At 42.0% G+C, this 17,704-nt stretch overlaps 2 protein-coding genes and 1 long non-coding RNA gene across 3 annotated transcripts; 1 reads left to right on the top strand and 2 right to left on the bottom strand.

The window, feature by feature from the left end:
• Positions 1-126: 126 nt before the first annotated feature.
• Positions 127-5,680, bottom strand: LOC115670239 (histone H2B-like). The gene is made up of 2 exons (XM_030591461.2): positions 5,158-5,680; positions 127-765 (listed from the first exon to the last, which is right to left on the bottom strand). Exons 1-2 carry the CDS (start codon positions 5,595-5,597, stop codon positions 333-335), a joined length of 873 nt encoding a protein of 290 aa, XP_030447321.1. The 5' UTR covers positions 5,598-5,680; the 3' UTR covers positions 127-332.
• A 2,744-nt stretch (positions 5,681-8,424) lies between these two features.
• On the bottom strand, positions 8,425-9,041 carry LOC115670539 (uncharacterized). Its single transcript, XR_004004507.2, has 2 exons — positions 8,679-9,041; positions 8,425-8,580 (listed from the first exon to the last, which is right to left on the bottom strand). It is a non-coding gene; the product is annotated as an uncharacterized LOC115670539 (long non-coding RNA).
• Positions 9,042-13,591: 4,550 nt separating this feature from the next.
• Positions 13,592-17,640, top strand: LOC115670437 (ras-related protein RABE1c). Its single transcript, XM_056319991.1, has 9 exons — positions 13,592-13,688; positions 13,983-14,072; positions 15,102-15,174; positions 15,253-15,353; positions 16,343-16,408; positions 16,605-16,702; positions 16,996-17,058; positions 17,132-17,224; positions 17,321-17,640. Exons 2-9 carry the CDS (start codon positions 14,000-14,002, stop codon positions 17,405-17,407), a joined length of 654 nt encoding a protein of 217 aa, XP_056175966.1. The 5' UTR covers positions 13,592-13,688; positions 13,983-13,999; the 3' UTR covers positions 17,408-17,640.
• The last annotated feature ends 64 nt before the right edge of the window (positions 17,641-17,704 follow it).

Genomic DNA, 17,704 nt, shown 5'->3' with positions numbered 1-17,704 from the left:
CAACATTCAACGAAAAGATGAAAAATTGCAACTTTAATTTCCCACATTCGCACTTCAAACAGTTAGAGAACATGAAGCAACCGCAAAAATCGAGAGTCGAGAGCAAACGATAAGGTAAAGAGGGGGTTGTAATGGATCTATCATCATTCATTCATTCGCCATCCAGGGCAGAATCTAAAAACAGGAACCGGAACTTCACATAGTGCTTCATAAACACGCAAAATACATCCAAGAAGAATCCAAACCCTAGCAAGCTAAAAAGTTAAGCCTATCTACCAAACACCACCCCCAATCCACAGATCCATCGAACACGGGAAACCCTACCCCCACGCTCACGAGCTCGTGAACTTGGTCACCGCCTTCGTCCCCTCGGAGACGGCGTGCTTGGCGAGCTCCCCGGGGAGCACTAGCCGGACGGCGGTCTGGATCTCCCGGGAGGTGATGGTGGGCTTCTTGTTGTACCTCGCCAGCCTGGAGGCCTCCTGGGCGAGCTTCTCGAAGATGTCGTTGATGAAGCTGTTCATGATGCCCATGGCCTTGCTGGAGATCCCGATGTCCGGGTGCACCTGCTTCAGCACCTTGAATATGTAGATCTTGTACGTCTCCACGCTCTTCTTCACCCGCTTCTTCTTCTTGTCCGCCGCGCCGGCGCCGCCCTCCTTGGGGAGTTTCTTCCCGGCCTTGGGCTTCTTCTCCGCCGGGGCCTTCTCCGCCACCGCCGACTTCTTCTCCTCCGCCGGCTTCTTCTCCGCGGGCTTCTTCTCCGCCTTCGGGGCCATCAGGGATCGGCGAGGAAATGGAATCGGGGACGAGGAGAGAAACGATTCTTTTCCGCGGAGGAGGGAGACGACGGAAGCGGTCGGAGTTCCGAGGGGATAACCTTGAGATGAAGGTATGACCAGGCGCTGCGAAGAGGTTATATAGGAGGAAGAGATGAGACGTGATTGGATCGGAGGGGGAGCATGCGGATGGGTGACCTGGCGGCGTCTGGAGCGTCGGATCTGAGGCGGACTGGACTTTTGTGTGGAGGGCTCAGATTTCGTCTACATACAAGCGAGGGGCTCCGCCGCTCGGGTTGCGGATGTGTCGTTTCGTCCGCGAGGCGGGAACTGAAAATTTCCTAGGGGCCGGCGTCGGCGCAAAATTTTTTGGGAGGGGGGGCCCACATGCCTTTCCGAAATTTCAGAAACTCATTTTAAAAATTCCAGAAGATTATAAAATTGATATATATAATTTCAAATGTCAATATAAGTGTATTGTACTTGTAGGAACATTAGTGGCGAGTTTTGCAAATTAATTGGTGTTAAAAGTTTTTGTGACATTCGCAATTTGTCTTTTATTCGACATTGAAGACTTGCAAGATTTGAAAAGTATACATATAAACACCGCGATGAAAATGCACTTACAGAATTATTTTTTTTATTTTATAAAAGATTTAAATATTTTTTGGGTTTTCATATCTTGGGAAAGAGTAAATAAGGAATCGAACGGGTTTATTAGTTTACAAAATTAGCAAACTAACTGATGTGATAAACTCTAATTGGATGTTGAACGTGACCATTAATTTTTATAAATTTCTCAGATAATTTAAGTTATACCGATTTTGTAAGTCAGTTATGCTATTCTTAAATTACTGAAAGTGAGTTGATGTCAACATATTCCGTCGAATTCTTCCCTATGTTAGATTGGTACATGAGATTAGCTTGTGAGAATAAATCTCGATCGTTAGATGCGAGATAAGATTAACAGTTGTATTTAGAAGGACACTTATATAAATAGGAAGCACTCCATTCAATCATACCGTCCAACATTTGAACAATAGGAACACATTCTTCCCCAGAACTTCTCGATCATTATCCACCAGTCGATCGAGTTTGAAGCAGAAGGATTCTTCTTTTTGGAGACCTCTTTCATAAATGTGAAGGAGCAAGAAGATGCACGGCCACGAGCAAGACATAGTCCAAAAAGAGGATACCGAAGCAATGAACTGTCCATTCAGTACTAGAATTAATAATAGGGACTGTTTCGAGTTCATGCTGCTCGACATATTGCAGCATATACTACAAAGCTTAAACACCACTTGAGTTGCACAACAAACACCGAAACTCGTTCCCATAGAAGAGGTGCACATTGCAACAAAGTTTCTCCTTGAACTTTAAGAACCTAAACCCCGAAACAAATTACTGCATCAGAGTCTGCAGACCATTGCTCTTGTTATATTAACACTAGACCAAACCCCACTGGAGATATATGCAAAATGGATCACTGCTTCCGTTTTGATTTTGGCGGCTTGGAAAGAATACTCTTCAAGCGAAATTAGCGGCAAGCATTTTCGCATGAGTGGGTAGGTACTCTAGCTCATGTCAATTCCACCAGGATCAGCCTTCCATCAACAATCTGCATACAAACTAAAAGTTCTCACAACTGCTTACCTGAAAAGAACAATCTGCATACAAACTAAAAGTTCTCACAGCTGCTTACTCGAAAAGGAGGAGAGAGTATTAACAGAATCTTGATTGCCGAACAGGATCAGCTTCTTTTCAAGAAAAAATTCTCAAAGAACATATCTCTAAGCTCATAGGACTAGAGAGATCGGAGTAGAAGCAGAAAAGCAAACTGAACAACAGAAGTATACTGATATTATCGGTCCTGTGAATGGTTAAGCAAAGCAACCTCACATACAATAGAACCACCCCAAATCACATCCTAAATAATTTGAGCACTACCATAATAAGCAGTATGACTACGAGGACAATTGTTGAATCATGGAAATGAGATTAGGGCACCCATAAGCAGTTTCGACACCCTCCCTGTAGCTTATTGCATATGCAAAATAACAGAAAAATGCATTCTCAACGAAGGAGGCAATTTCTCCTCAGTCCTTCAAACTTGACACAACTCAGCAATTACCCAACCTCTAATACAAAGTAAGACTTTAACTAGAGTTTCGATTTCTTTCTTTACCTAATGCAACGCAGCTTATGGATCATAAACTCTACCTTGCTAGAGGACAAATTTGAATACGTACCCGCTGAAATAATATAAAGGGGTGATATAGAAATAGATAATGAGGCTGATACCGCTTCCCAACAAACCAATCACCAAAAAAATAGTGTAATCACCCCTCTATTGAGAAACCATTTGCAGATACAAGCTGTTGCCCAAGACTCAAAATCATGAAATATCACACCCGGCTACATCCCATTGTCGTGCTCCAACAGGTCATCCATAGTTGCGTAAGAAAGGCTTACTAAGATAGTTTCGACATGAATTGAGTATTACAGAGACCTGGGAACTCCACAAATTTATTATACCCAAAAGAATTTCTGCAGATGTTATTTTTCTGTCAGATAAATTACTCCTGCACAAACTACGAAAACATTGGTAAACCCAAATTCAATTGATAGGAACCAAGATTTTCATAGAAAACAATCACGTCCAATGGCACCTGAAAGCAAGTAGAATACCCTTCAGTTTGAGGCCTTCAGTACTCTGTCCGCTGCGACCTCTGATTCATAAGCAGCAAAACCGAAACCTTTCGGCCTCCCAGTACTTGAGTACTTTGATCAGCCTGGCTACAAAGACCAAATATCAAGGTCAATAAAACCTCAAAGTTGATCTCTGATAAGGATCAAGCCAGACGTTCTAAGCCGAATGGTGAAAGTAATCTTCTCAGTCCTTTCTCCAAGGTGTAGCATGACAATCCTAAATAATTTGAAAGGAACAATACTGGAAAGAAAAAAGTAAAGCAGAGCTAGATATGCACGAGACTAAAGGGTGACTAACTCAGGATAAATGACTTGGAGACAGAGAGAGAGGGAGGGAGTTTTACTACTGACAAATAGCTCGCAGCAGGATCGACTGGCCATGTGTGATGATGATGATCTTCGGAAGCAAGCAGTTCAGACCACTTAAAAGAATAGGGGCCATAGTTTTCCGACTGTTATTATAAACTCAGTTCCTGAACTGGGGGACGATGCTTACTTGTTCAAAAATGACAAGGTCCGGCCAAAGAAAATGGAGCTTGACTGAGTCCATACTGCGAGTCATCACTTTACTTTTGAGGTTTCTTATGTCTTCAGAAGAGAAGAAATCATACTTACTTTCCTCAAGTACATCGCACATTTAGGGTTTAAGCCCAAAATGTAGATCATACTCCGCACAAATGTTTTTACAGCAACAGACAGGTTATTCTAAAATCCATCCCAAAATCAGATTTCCCCCTAAACAAGTAAGCAATAGCAACATAAATCACCTTCCTTAAAACCCCTTTCTTTTGGTTTGGCTTGGGGAGGGCTTTAGCAAAATATCCTTTCTTTATAGCTGATTATCCCTCTAAGCATTCCATAAAATTCCCCATCATGAAAGCGCCTCAGATAGCCATTAGTCATTTCAAAATGATTCAACAAAAGGCATCAAGGACCAAATAAGAGACGCCCCTTTTGTTCAAAGAGAAGAACATATGCTGCCCTCAACTTTGCAGCAACAGCAAATCCACTGCATCACAGTATCAACCTTAGATGACATGTCTTTCACAGAACTTGGGCCTAGCAAATGCAAGAAATCATCCAACCAAATTCCCGAGAGACCCATTAGTTGAATAATGAATCAGCAAGCACCTCTATAACTTCTTTACTTGAACTTCCACATTATGCAATCCAGTAAAAAGGATGGCATACATGAATTGGAGTTACAGTTTAAGAATAAGGGCGGTGATTATCATTTAAAAGGATGCCTACAAGAGCTGTTTCACAAAATACTCCAATCAAACCACCAACCTTCCAATCCCACAACTACCACCTTAAAAGACTGAGAAATTCATACCCATTCTCATGACAACCTTCATTAAGAAGAAGAGAAATGCAACTTCGATTGATCATTTCACACTTCGAAAAGAGTTAAAAGAACTTGAGGATGCAAGGAAAGTGGAGTCGAAGAGCAATTAACAAAGTCATGAGAGATCTATCATTGACCAATCGTTCATATGTGATTCACAACTGGATCCGAACTTCATACGACGCTTTATAAAAAACGGAAAACGCAAAAAAAAGAAAGAAAAAGAAACAGCCGAATTGCGTTCTAAACCCTAATCAGCTAAAAATTAAGCCTATCTACCAAACGCCACCACAATCCACAGATGATCCACCACCTCAAGAGCTGGTGAACTTGGTCACGGCCTTGGTGCCCTCGGAGACGGCGTGCTTGGCGAGCTCGCCGGGGAGGACGAGGCGGACGGCGGTCTGGATCTCCCGGGAGGTGATGGTGGGCTTCTTGTTGTACCTGGCAAGGCGGGAGGACTCCTGGGCGAGCTTCTCGAAGATGTCGTTGATGAAGCTGTTCATGATGCCCATGGCCTTGCTGGAGATCCCGATGTCCGGGTGGACCTGCTTCAGCACCTTGAAGATGTAGATCTTGTACGTCTCCACGCTCTTCTTCGCCCGCTTCTTCTTCTTGTCGGCGGCGCCGCCCTCCTTGGGGAGCTTCTTCCCGGCCTTGGGCTTCTTCTCCGCCGGGCCCTTCTCGGCCGCCGCCGCCGCCGACTTCTTCTCCTCCGCCGGCTTCTTCTCCGCGGGCTTCTTCTCCGCCTTCGGGGCCATCAGGAATTCGGATGAGAAATTGGAGGAAGGAGATGGTAGGGAAGTGGATCGAAGCGTATGCGTGCCGCGATCTTGAGAATGAATGAGATGAAGAAAGAATGAGGGTTCGTCGAGAGATTATATAGGGGTGAGAGATCGGATCTGATTGGATGGAAGGGGAGCTCGCGGATCTCTGACTTGGCGGCTTTAAGAGCGTCCGATTGAGACTGAGGGGGTTCTTGTATCGAGGGCTAGGATTAAATTTACGTATATAAATGGGACGAGGATTGTTGACTTGTCATAGGATGAGGCGGACCAAAAGCAAAATATTTGGGGTTTTTTTTAAATGAATTTATAAAAATCTTAAATTTCAATAAATGTTATAAAATTTCACATGTCGCCGGCCTTATATATAAAAAAATTAAACTATTTTTCACTGAATAATATTTTTATCATGGCATATTGTTGATATGAGTATGTGTATGACTTATACCTTTTATGGTTAATTATCATTGTACTCCTGCAACAAATTCGGCTTCGATTTTCAAGCGTGCCAAACAAGATATGTACTCTTACTCGAGATAAAAATAGCCATTCTTAAAGTCCACTCATCTAATTAAAAAAAAAAACAGTCCGCTCAAAAGACGTGGCAAACAATATTGATGTGCATAGCGAGTAAATCATTAAATGATGTCATTTTTCCTCAAAAGCACGGAAATGGCGTTGTTTTCGATCATTTAAACTGGCTTGAGATTAACATATGTTCTAGTTGGTCCCAAATTAGAGAAGAGAGATGAAATGGACATTGAAATAAGAACATTCGAGGTATAGGATCGAAGCTCTTATGGCTAATGGTGGAGCTCGATTAAGGTTTCGATCTCGACACATGACTCGAAAATATAAATCGATGGTGCTATAAGACGGCTCGTGGGCCTTAATATTGCATTCAATCAATCTCATTGTGAATGCAATCTTGAATATTTAAGATTTGCAAAGTGCGAGAAAAAAAATTAATTTTCCGATTCTTTCATAATTTGCATCTCATTTGTGAAGCCATAATTCAATCGGTCCAAACCCTTCGATCTGACCAAAGAGAAAATGATGTCGTTTCGTCCCTCTCATTGTGCATATTAGCCTGTCCGTGACATCGAGTAACGTGTGAGCAACTCGAGCTCCAGTTGTTTTATTGAAAATGAATAGTTTGGAAAACATTTTTGGTGTTATACAAAAATAAATTAAAAAGGTATTTTATCTCGGCAATTTCTGCCTGTTAGGGTCATGCTTTTGGCTCGTACTATCGGTATATGTTGACTATTGGCATTGTAACTGAGTCTTAAACTTCGTTTGTTTCCAGAAAAATAATTAGTTTAGAAATTATTCTCCTAAAATAATTACCTGTATCGTTTACAAAAATGAAGAACGAAAAATATTTTCATCATTCATAAAAATGTTTATACATGAATTATTATCGATAATATAAAATATTTGTCATTGACTAATTATTTCGAGTGATACAACCGATCATTTTTTGAAAAATATTTTCCACATCAGTCATTTTCCGCAAAACACATGGATTATGATATATATGTATCGCTGCGTTTACATACAATCTATCCATAATATTCGTCGATACAATGCACGACGAAGAACAATGGAGGAGAATTATTTTCCGTTGTCTTTGGGCTTGTGTGCGTCCCAATTGATCCATTGGCTATTTTTCGCCTTTTCCTCTCGAGATGGGATCCGCAATAGTTTGGACATGTGCAATCACTAGACCCGATCATGAGGCTGACCATCACGGGTCTGCCAAGGCCATCGAGGGCCAAATTGGACCAAAGGCCACTTTTAGATGGGCCTGGATTATGCATTTTTGGCATATCATTATTCCCTTCTAATGCCAACCGACCGTGCATATACACAAATTTGATACATTGATCACCCAGTTGTAATTCATAGTGCGAGCTGGCACAGAGGCCCCATCACAAGTACAGATAAGGGCATATGCTCTTTCATTTCCTTCCACCTCCTTTTAAACTCTACATGCTTTGCCCTGTCGAGCCTCGTCGGCCCACTAGAATCGAATCCTACTGTTACGACTAACGGTAGACTAATCTAAGTCCCCATTTCCTTGGAATAGTGCACAAAGTTTTATCACGTTAGAAGTGCCGAAGGACGTCCAATTTCGCCCTAATGAGGCCCACATACACATCATTCATCATGCTTTGCTTTGTTTTTCTTTTCTTAGGCTTTGATTTCCCTTTTTTTCTCTTATGATCTAATTTGGGAGTCTTTTCTCACTCTGTTTGGCATCTTCTTCGCTCATTGTTGTTGCTCGTCGTGGCAAATAAACCTGCTTGCAGTTAAAAACTTCGAGAGAATGTCATCACCAGTCTACCCAGTAGGATGCCCGGGACGTGGTTGTAAGACTTCTTCAAAATTCGACAAAAGCTCTCATCTCCAGATTTAGATTATCTAAATCCGTTTCTTTTCTCCCGATCTAAATCTAGATCTTTTAAGGGTTTGATCTATGGTGGTTCAAGATGCTGTTGCCGTCTTTGTGTTGAGGGCATCGAATCTAGGTGTACACTGCAAGCCCTAGTTTCTGGAAGGAGAAGATCTCGACGTGTCTTCATCACTGATCGCCGATTGTTTTTTGATACCTTAATAGATCCGATCTTTTGAGATAAGAGTGTGCTCATAACTGCAGGCCGTACTCTTTTGTTTCCTGGGCCTTGTTTCGTTTTGCATCTGTTTGGGATTTGTTTTGCTTGGAAGTATTTTTTATGTTTCTCTCGGGTTGGATCTTGACAAAAAATAAAAAGTAAAACTCATCAAAGAGGCTCGTAGCTTTGACATCATGAAGAAATTTAAACACGATTCAAGAAGATTCAGCTAATAACATTACGATCGACCTGTGATGATATTACACCCGGGTCCGAGGAACAACAAACTCGAACGTGATTGGCCTTTGTATGTCTCACCTCCTCTGCCATGGGCTGATTAACTGCTTGTAATGATCAAAATCAACCATGAAAATCAAAACCAACCTAGAAATTAGAGTCGAAAGAGAAGAAACAAAGAAAGAACATTGGCCGAACCAACCTGAAAGTAACTGCTGATGCACTAACGAAATGCCAAAGGGTCCTTTAGTTGCCCAAAATCACGAACGCCTACAACAGAGCTAGTATTCTTTCAAAAAATAGCATCCGTCATCGCCGCCGCCGCCGTGGCGGATCTCGGCGCCACGACCGCCCTTCGCCAGAGATGCCGGCAGAGAGAGCAGGGGACTTTGGGTGGGAATGGAAGCCGCCGGGAAAGGGATTCCCGGGGCTCGGAGAGAGTGACAAACGATGAAGTTCCTGAGCTTTTAAAAGGGGAAGAGAGAATGGGAAAAGAAAGAGAGAGAGGGGGATCTTCCCAAGCATATGCTTGAAGCATTACCAATCTGATTGCTTTGCTGACCCATCTTTGTCTTCCAATTACCCTTTTCGTTTTGTCAATTTTCTCTTTTGTTGAGCTCTTGATTACGATTGACTTGGAAAAAGGTGGGGCTCCCCCAAAACTTGTGGCAACCCTCTTTGCCACTACCTGTGCACGTCGGGTTAATTTCATCACCTCTTTTGGGATTTATTTTGAACCGATCATCATGCTCTTGTTCTTTTTCCGAGTGTCGTTCTTTCGGCCAGATGCATTATTCTTTGTCTACTTTAACCCGACACCGAAAGAGATAACGTGCATCGGAAGACCTTCAGGTGACTAGGCTCGAGTCGCAAGCCAGCCATCCATGATTCTAGGGGAAAGAGATTCGACCAAAAGTTATAGAGAGCAAGCGGGCGAAGCAAGTTCGTCAAAAAATAGTCTTTTTACTGTATTTATGAATCGAAACTGCCTTTTTTCTTGGTGTATATAGTGTTTGTGAAATTCACAATTTAAGTGGAATTTTTTCTTTTATAAATATGCACATCTACTTAATTATAAACGGTCAAACACAAATTTTGCGTACTTTTTTAACGCGCGTTGACCATCACGGAAGACTCAGTTTTTCATCCACGCAAACATTTTCGATAGGCAGGTGGAGTAAAAGAATAGACGATTGTGCGAAACTCGAGCGAGCAATTATTTATTTATTCGAAAAATGGCATTTTTTTACTCATATAAAAATAAAAAGCCGGTCAAAATTTGTAATATTATTCACAATAAGAAAGTCACAAAAAGTTATATGTAGATCTGCATATCAATATCTAAGTATTGCGAAAAAATGTAATTGTGTCAGCCGCAAAATTTAGATTAAATAGTTACATGGTTAAGTGCAAGCAAATGGGTGTTCCGTATCATCAGTTGGGAAATCATTAGCATGTGTAGACCTTTATACATACATATATATTTTATATACGACGGACAAACACTGCTCAATCATTATAGCGAAATCACTTAATACTATAACAACACTGGCTGTACTATTCACTTTTACACTAGCACTAAGCAGATATCACTGTACAATCATGCGCATTTGTCCTATAAATAGGCATCAGCCTTCACTCACTCATCTCGGAACCCTCTTTTTAGAGTAGAACTTTTACATTGTAACTCTTACAATTATAAAAGAGAAACTCTAAAATGCACCAAAGTTCTTTGTAAGTTCTCTTCGAACAAATCACTTATCATTTCGTTTGAAACTCTCTTACCAATTTAATATCAGCATCACCATCTACGTGGTTGGTTTTTACCTTCTATCTTACAGCGTTTACTGTTTTATTTTCTGCAGTTGCCGATCACTCACTGTCTTTTATTGTAGCACTTTTACTGTAACTACACGGATATCACTGTTCAATCACAGCCATTTGTCCTTTAAGAAAGTTACAAAAGAAATGGTAAATGATTTGTCAATTTAGAACTTACAAAGAACTTCAAGATACAAGTGTAGAGGGGAAGGCCGGGAGGGTTTCTCTTCTACAGTTGTAAGAGTTACAATGTAAACGTTCTACTATGAAAAAAGGGTCCCGAGGTGAGTGAGTGAAGGCATATGCCTATTTAAACTACAAATACGTTTGATTGTACAATGATATTCGTGTAGTTACAATGAGTGATCAATAACTGTGGGAAATAAAATAATAGATGTTGTAAGATAGAAGATAAAACCATCAACATAGATGGTGTTATTGATATTAAATTGATAAGAAAGTTACGAAAGAAATGGTAAATGATATGTTCAAAGAGAACTCTTCTACAATTACAAGAGTTACGATGTAAAAGTTCTACTCTGAAAAAAGGGTTCTCAAGTAAGCGAGTGAAGGCATATGCCCATTTATAAGACAGATGCGCGTAAATGTACGGTGATATTCATGTAGTTATAAGAAAAGTGCTACGGCATTGGTGAATAGCGAGTGCACGTGCTATTATGGTGTACAGTGATTGAACGGTATTTTGTTTGCCTTGTTTTGTTATAATATCGTGTTGCTGCTGCAATCTTGACAGACCATATGCTCCGGGTGGTTTTATCATTCTTTATCATCTGATGAGTTGATTCCATAGCAGTCGTCTTCGTTTGGATTATCGCTATGGTGTGATTGGTTGGAACTATTAATAGAGCCTTTGATTTATGGAAGGGTTTGAGAAAAAGCATGCAATAATAAGCCAATTGGCATGCTTTATGCAAAGAAAATACACCAATCATGTTTCTGACCAGAAGATCACTCTGCATTTGGACAGGCAATCCCAAATCGCTCTGCATAACCCAATCATTTCACATGGAACATGAATTTTTTTATTCACCCATATCATATTATTTCTCCTAAATAAAGAAATAGCAAAGCTACTTGCCTCTCTTTATAATTGGATCGAAAGGCGTAGTCCTCTGTGTCACCCTTGTGTTTGGTTTTGCCATCATGCCTCGTGCCTGCCGGAGGGAGTCGAGTGTCAACTACTGCAACGATTAACGAAAAGCGAAATGAGAAGAGAATCAATGGAAAGATGCAATGTTCGAGCATACAAGAAGTTTTGGTAGATGAAAATTAACCAGAGATGCATGAGATTGCTTTGCATGAAAACTCGATACAATGCAATTCATAATAAATCGATCGAGAGGTTAAGCGTATAATTTGGAATCGAAAAGAGAGAGAAACCACCAACCCTGACAAGCACCAGCACCACGTGCGGGGCCAGTGGTCACAGTCTAGTGGTTGTCGGGGTCTCGACAACCCCAGGCAGAGGCCGACTAGGGTTTGCTCGACCTCGCTTCAAGCGGCCATGTTGGTGGTCGGAGCCACCATCACTTCTCTCCCCACCTTTGTCTCTCCTCTTGTCCCTATTTCCGCGCGTGATTTGATCGGAGGCAGTGACGGCCTAGCCGTGGTCGGCTAGAGTCTAGCAAGCGCTCGGCGGTCCTCATCGATGCTTGGGCAAAGCCGCCGCTTCACGTTTAACGTTTGTTTTCTGTCGCTCTAAAAAATCCATAACAAGTTAACTCAGTCAGCATTGACATGGCGCTTACATTGCGATCCACGACCGTTCCCGTATGCATCGGTACTGGAATCCCCTAAGTCGAAAAGGGAAAAAAAGACATAGTTGACATCAGAAAAAAAAAAAATACAGGAATATTGAATAAAAATGAAGAACACCACCACGCTAACGGCACCGTTATGTCGCCGGTCGACGACCGGCATCAATGAGGAGACGGCGTCGCGGTCCGAGAAGGCACGTGCGGTCTGGTCCGGTCAAAGTTGACTTGGTTCCCCACTATCGCGGGAAACGGTAAAGCGACACGACTGTCGCGAACAGAGAGGCTCACAGGCCCTTGACCTAAGGAAAAGGCAAAAGAGTTAAAAAAAAAAATAAGCCCAGGCCCAACATACAGTTGGGGGGGTGGGTTTGATTTGCAATGTTTGGGGACTTTGCCACAGCACGCGCTTCGAGACCATTTCAATTGCTCGATATTCAATCTTGAGTTCGAGCTAAAATAAGATTGTTTCGAATACATGCCGTCCATAGAATACGATTGATTTCGATCACTTCCAGGTTGCTCCGGTTGTCACGGTGATAAAAGAAAAAAATAAATAAATCCAAAAATCTCGAGGGTTTGGTCAATCGAGTTAGGACGCGGGGATTTTGCATCGCCAGATAGTGGGTATCCAATGGGTTGGAAAGAGTCGTGTGATCAGGACCGCACAGGATGAAAGACGCGACATTGAATCGATTTTAAATAGTTCAGAGATTAAATCGAATGAAAAGATTCGCGGACAATATTAACCGTCGAAGGATCTAATTAATGCGTAATACAAAATAATGCACAGTATAAAAATTTGTCGCTACTGTGACTTTTATACCGTTGATTATATCTGTTAAAATGGATCATAGGCCCATTTGTTTACTCATATTTGATGACCCAAGTTATTATATGGGTTAGTTATACATAATAAATGGGTTATAAATGAGTTTATAATGGTAAAATCCAAAATAATATGAGTATTAAATGGATTCACAATTTACATCCAATCTACCTTTATGACTCTCTCGCCTTCACTCGATCTCATGCGCTCTCACTTCAGTTTGGATATGAGTCGGGTATGAGTTGAGTATGAGTCGGGTCTGGTACGACTCACTATATTTATATTGCATGAAAACGGGTTAAATGGGTCATTTTAATTAGGATCATTTTCGACCCGGTTCAAACCCGATACGGATCACCCGTCGGAGTTGGACAGGCCTTTCTCTCCCATGAACATTTGTTTTGGTGGCAATGGCGTCAATTTGGTGATAATGGGTTGGAGAGAGAGAGAGAGGAGAGAAGTCTTCCCGATTGGTGGGTGGCCCGAGTTGCTAGAGTGCGCCAGTGGGTGACGCACCCCCGGCGAATTATGTAAGAAAAAAAGAGGGCGAGAAAAAAGAATGAAGGAATTGTTCATTTTTTTTTTCCCCTTTTTCCAGATAAAGGGAGAAAATCGACTATAATCAGGAGGGAGAGGCAAAACCAAGAAAAAAGAGGAAAAAAAGAAAGGAAAAAAACGAGGGAAAACAAAGGCGCAAAGGCGCAGAAGAGAGAGGGTGCGCATTTTAGCAAACCCACCATTGTCGGAGCAGCTTCGCTTGCGCCTTGCGGGTGGTGAACCGATCAAGGTTGTTCCTCCCCTATTTCGGCCCCCACCCTCCCCCCCTCTCTCTCTCTCTCTCTCTCTAAATCTGCATGGACCTCCATTTCTGACACTTTGGAGACCTTCGCTCTCCCTCTCTCTCTCTCTCTCTCTCCTTCTCTCTCTCTCTCTAGAATCTCTTCGTCTCCGATCGGGTCGGTCTCTCTCTCTCTCTCTTCTCTCTCTCTTCCGCGATTTCGATTTGTGCTGTGTTCTTCCACCGATTCGCCGTGACCTTCTTGTGTTGACGCGCGCGGCGCCGGGATTTTCCTCCGCGCAGGTTACCTGGGGATTGGAATGGCGGCTCCACCGGCGAGGGCACGGGCCGATTACGATTACCTCATCAAGCTCCTCTTGATCGGCGATAGCGGTACTCCTCCTTCCTCTTCTTCTTCTCTCTCTCTCTCTCTGTCTCTCTTTCTCTCTCTAGGGGCCGAAGTTTTGGAGGATGTGAGTCGCAGATCTCCGTCCGCGCTAACCTGATTTTTGATCTTTAGATGTGCAAGTGTTCGCGCGGCTTGATCGCGTGAAGACAGGTCTTAGCTCGGTCCGTCTTTGTTTTTTCATTTTTTTTATTTATTTCTTTTGGGGGTGAGATGAATAAGGAAGGGGGGCGTGCGACTCTGCGCTTCGGTACGGATCTGTTGATGTTGGGGATTCGACACGGGGAAATGGCGACATTGAAATGGAAATTGCTGATGAAGTCTTGTTTTCGGAATGGGCATGTGATGAACTCGACCCTAGTTTACACGCGGATGATCATTCATCAATTCACACTGTTCGTTCGGTGGGATGCATCGTGCCTCTAGTTGTGTGCGGTAGAGGGAGCCCGGGCATTTGTCTTCTGCCACCGTGCTTGGGTTGCTGGTTGTGTTGTTGGATTCCGCCCCCGCCCGTTGCCATTCCGAGAAAATTTTGGTCGTGGTCCGGTGGGAAGGCGGTATTGTTCGCGCTATATGCCGTTTGAGAGGGGCTTCCATTGCCTCGTGCGGTGGGAGCTGGCCTTCATGGTGTTTGGGAGGATGGGAGTGGGGGTTTAGGGGTCGGGAGAGAATTTCTGCAGTTGGGCTGAACTTGCTACGAAATTTACAGCTGGTATGTTGAGTATGGCGTGTTGTCATTGCTATGGTGAGGGATTGGAAATTGGAATGAGTCGTGACTCTACCAAGATTGACCTCCATTTTGATAGTTTGATTTTCAATGCTGTTTGACTATGAATTTGGAGCTTGCTGTTGCTAGCTTGATCCTTAGTGCTTCTATAGCTCGGTGGTTAGAAATCGTACGAGTACAACCTCATCTTTGAGATCTGTAATCATTTTGCTTTAACGTGGGATACTGATTATGATTTTTTTGCTCCAAATGCTTGAAATCCTCACCTGGTACTATGTACCTTGGCCAGGTGTGGGAAAGAGTTGCCTCCTTTTGCGATTCTCAGATGGTTCGTTCACAACGAGTTTTATCACCACAATTGGGTGTGTATTCCTTGAACTCAGTTTCTTTTTCCCATTAGCTTTTCACTGATCTTTGCATGCCATTTGTACCTAATGCAGCATAGATTTTAAGATAAGGACTATAGAGCTTGATGGAAAAAGAATCAAGCTTCAAATATGGGATACTGCTGGTCAGGAGCGGTTTCGTACAATCACCACTGGTAAGGTTTTGCAAATATTGGAAAATGGACTCCACTACAGAAGATTAATATAGCTCTAAAGGCTGGCCAAAGCCAAAACACTATTTGTGTGGAATACTGGAATCAATCTGGCAATTATACAGATTATGATGTCAAGATAATTCTCCTGAAAAATAGTAGACAAAAAATCGATCGGCCTTAACTTCCAGGTAAATTATGCCAAGAAAAAAAATAGACACTTCAATGCAAAGTTTGGCTTATTGTATTGTGGATTTTGTTGGAAAGAATGTCCTATTGAAGTGTGGACATTTTAAACTTAATTTCATGGAAACTTAGTAAATCTTTGGGAGACATCCTGTTACGGTTAAAACACAGAAGGCACAATTCCAGCATAACTGCAGCTAAGATATAATTAAAGAAAAATATACCTTGTTGGCTGCCAGCTTGTCTGTAATTTGATAATGGGGTGTATTGCTCTCAGGTTGATATATTGCTTTGTTTGAGCTTTTGCGGTTCTCTTTGAGTATAGGGGCCAGGGTTTTCTGGCCGAGCTAAACGACCAACACATGGCTCATTGATGTATTAGTCAAGGTTTTCAGTTTCACCGATAGTTGCCTTTTTACCGGCCTTTGAGATGTAATTAGAGTTACTTGCCTATTGGTAAATGTGTCTTAGTCTCTATATTGGATGTTGGGTATTAGGACATTGGACACATGGCACTACAGTCCTGTGGTTGCTCCTTGCAGAATGTGTCCTAATCAGGTAGCGATGATTTTCCATATTTTATAATTTGATTTGCTATAAGCTGCATCACTGGCATTAAGTTGTGGACGTGGTGGTGCTAGATCCTTGTTCATGCTAATTTTTCAGCTATTCGATTTATTACTCATATTTGAGCCTCGCTTTGGATTGCTGCTTCACTATCTAAGTTTCTCTATTCTATTATACTACATAAATCATTACCAAAATTTACGCTCATATAAGCTACATTTGTTTCCACTACCTTCCAGCTTACTATCGAGGAGCCATGGGTATTTTGCTGGTTTACGATGTGACTGACGAATCATCTTTCAACAGTAACTTTCTTTCCCTCCCTTGTTGTAACAAACTTTGTATGTAGGTGATAAGTCTGTTTGCATCTTTCTTTCCGTGTTTACTGCTTTGATCCAATGTGTATTAATTTGGTGCATGTTGGTTTTAAACTTTCTGTAGCATTTGAAGTTTTTCGGAATTTGCATCTCATAATAGACATGGCATTATATCATTTTTCAGACATAAGGAACTGGATTCGCAATATTGAACAGCATGCGTCTGACAATGTTAATAAGATACTGGTTGGGAACAAAGCTGACATGGACGAAAGCAAAAGGGTATGTTGCATCTTACGCTTATTATCTTTCAAAATCTCTTTGGTTATATTATGCATCCTAGCACAGAGATAAGAGTGCTTTCGCCGCAAGTTCAATAGAAAACACAATTGCCTTCACTCTGGCGATGCTCTTCTGATGAATCTGTCATCCATGTCTGGCTATCATGCTTGGCTAATAATATAAGCTTTCTGATATTTCTTCAGAAAAAGGAAAGAAATAGGGAAAGAAGGATATGAATCTTTTTAATCTACCTACTTGCTCATTGTCCTCGTGATATTTCTGATCATGTTTAGGCTGTGCCAACCGCCAAGGGCCAAGCACTTGCTGATGAGTATGGAATTAAGTTCTTCGAGACTGTAAGTAGAAGCTTGTTGATGGCTTTATCTAATTGCAAGTCCTAGTTGTACGCTGAAACGCATTTTCCTGCAGAGTGCTAAAACAAATCTTAATGTGGAACAAGTGTTCTTTTCGATAGCGAGGGATATAAAGCAGAGGCTTTCAGACACAGATTCTAAGGCTGAGGTATCTTCATTCTCTTACTCTACTCAGGAACCTTATTCCGAACTAAACCCGGCGTCTATGTTTTTTAATTTCCTTCCTTTGGTTCTGTAATTCCAGCATCCTTCAACAATCAAGATTAACCAACCGGACCAAGCATCTGGAGCTGGTCAGGCTGCACCGAGATCTGCTTGCTGTGGCTCGTAAAGATGCAAGGAGTGGGAGCTTGTGATGGCTTTGACACTGGCTTGAAAAGGGAGAAATGGCAAAGGGGAAAAACTAATTGTGATGACAAGATCACGCGGTGTTTGTAATTTCCTAATTGTGATTCTTTCCAGATGGACTTATAGTGTGTGGAAAGTAGGTTCTCGAATTCTAAAACATTTTTACCTTGTGGCGGCAGACGAATGTGTTTATTCTATATGGCCGACGTTCCCTCTTCTTTTTGCTCTCTCTGCTTTGGTCCTGTTGCGGAATTGGAAAGGGGTTTCTTGTGCGTGTCAA

Source organism: Syzygium oleosum, unplaced genomic scaffold (assembly GCF_021117445.2).
Source record: "Syzygium oleosum isolate NSW1041296 unplaced genomic scaffold, Sole_v2.1 Sole_v2.19, whole genome shotgun sequence".
Taxonomy (NCBI): domain Eukaryota; kingdom Viridiplantae; phylum Streptophyta; class Magnoliopsida; order Myrtales; family Myrtaceae; genus Syzygium; species Syzygium oleosum.
This window is presented reverse-complemented; position numbering and strand designations above follow the sequence as displayed.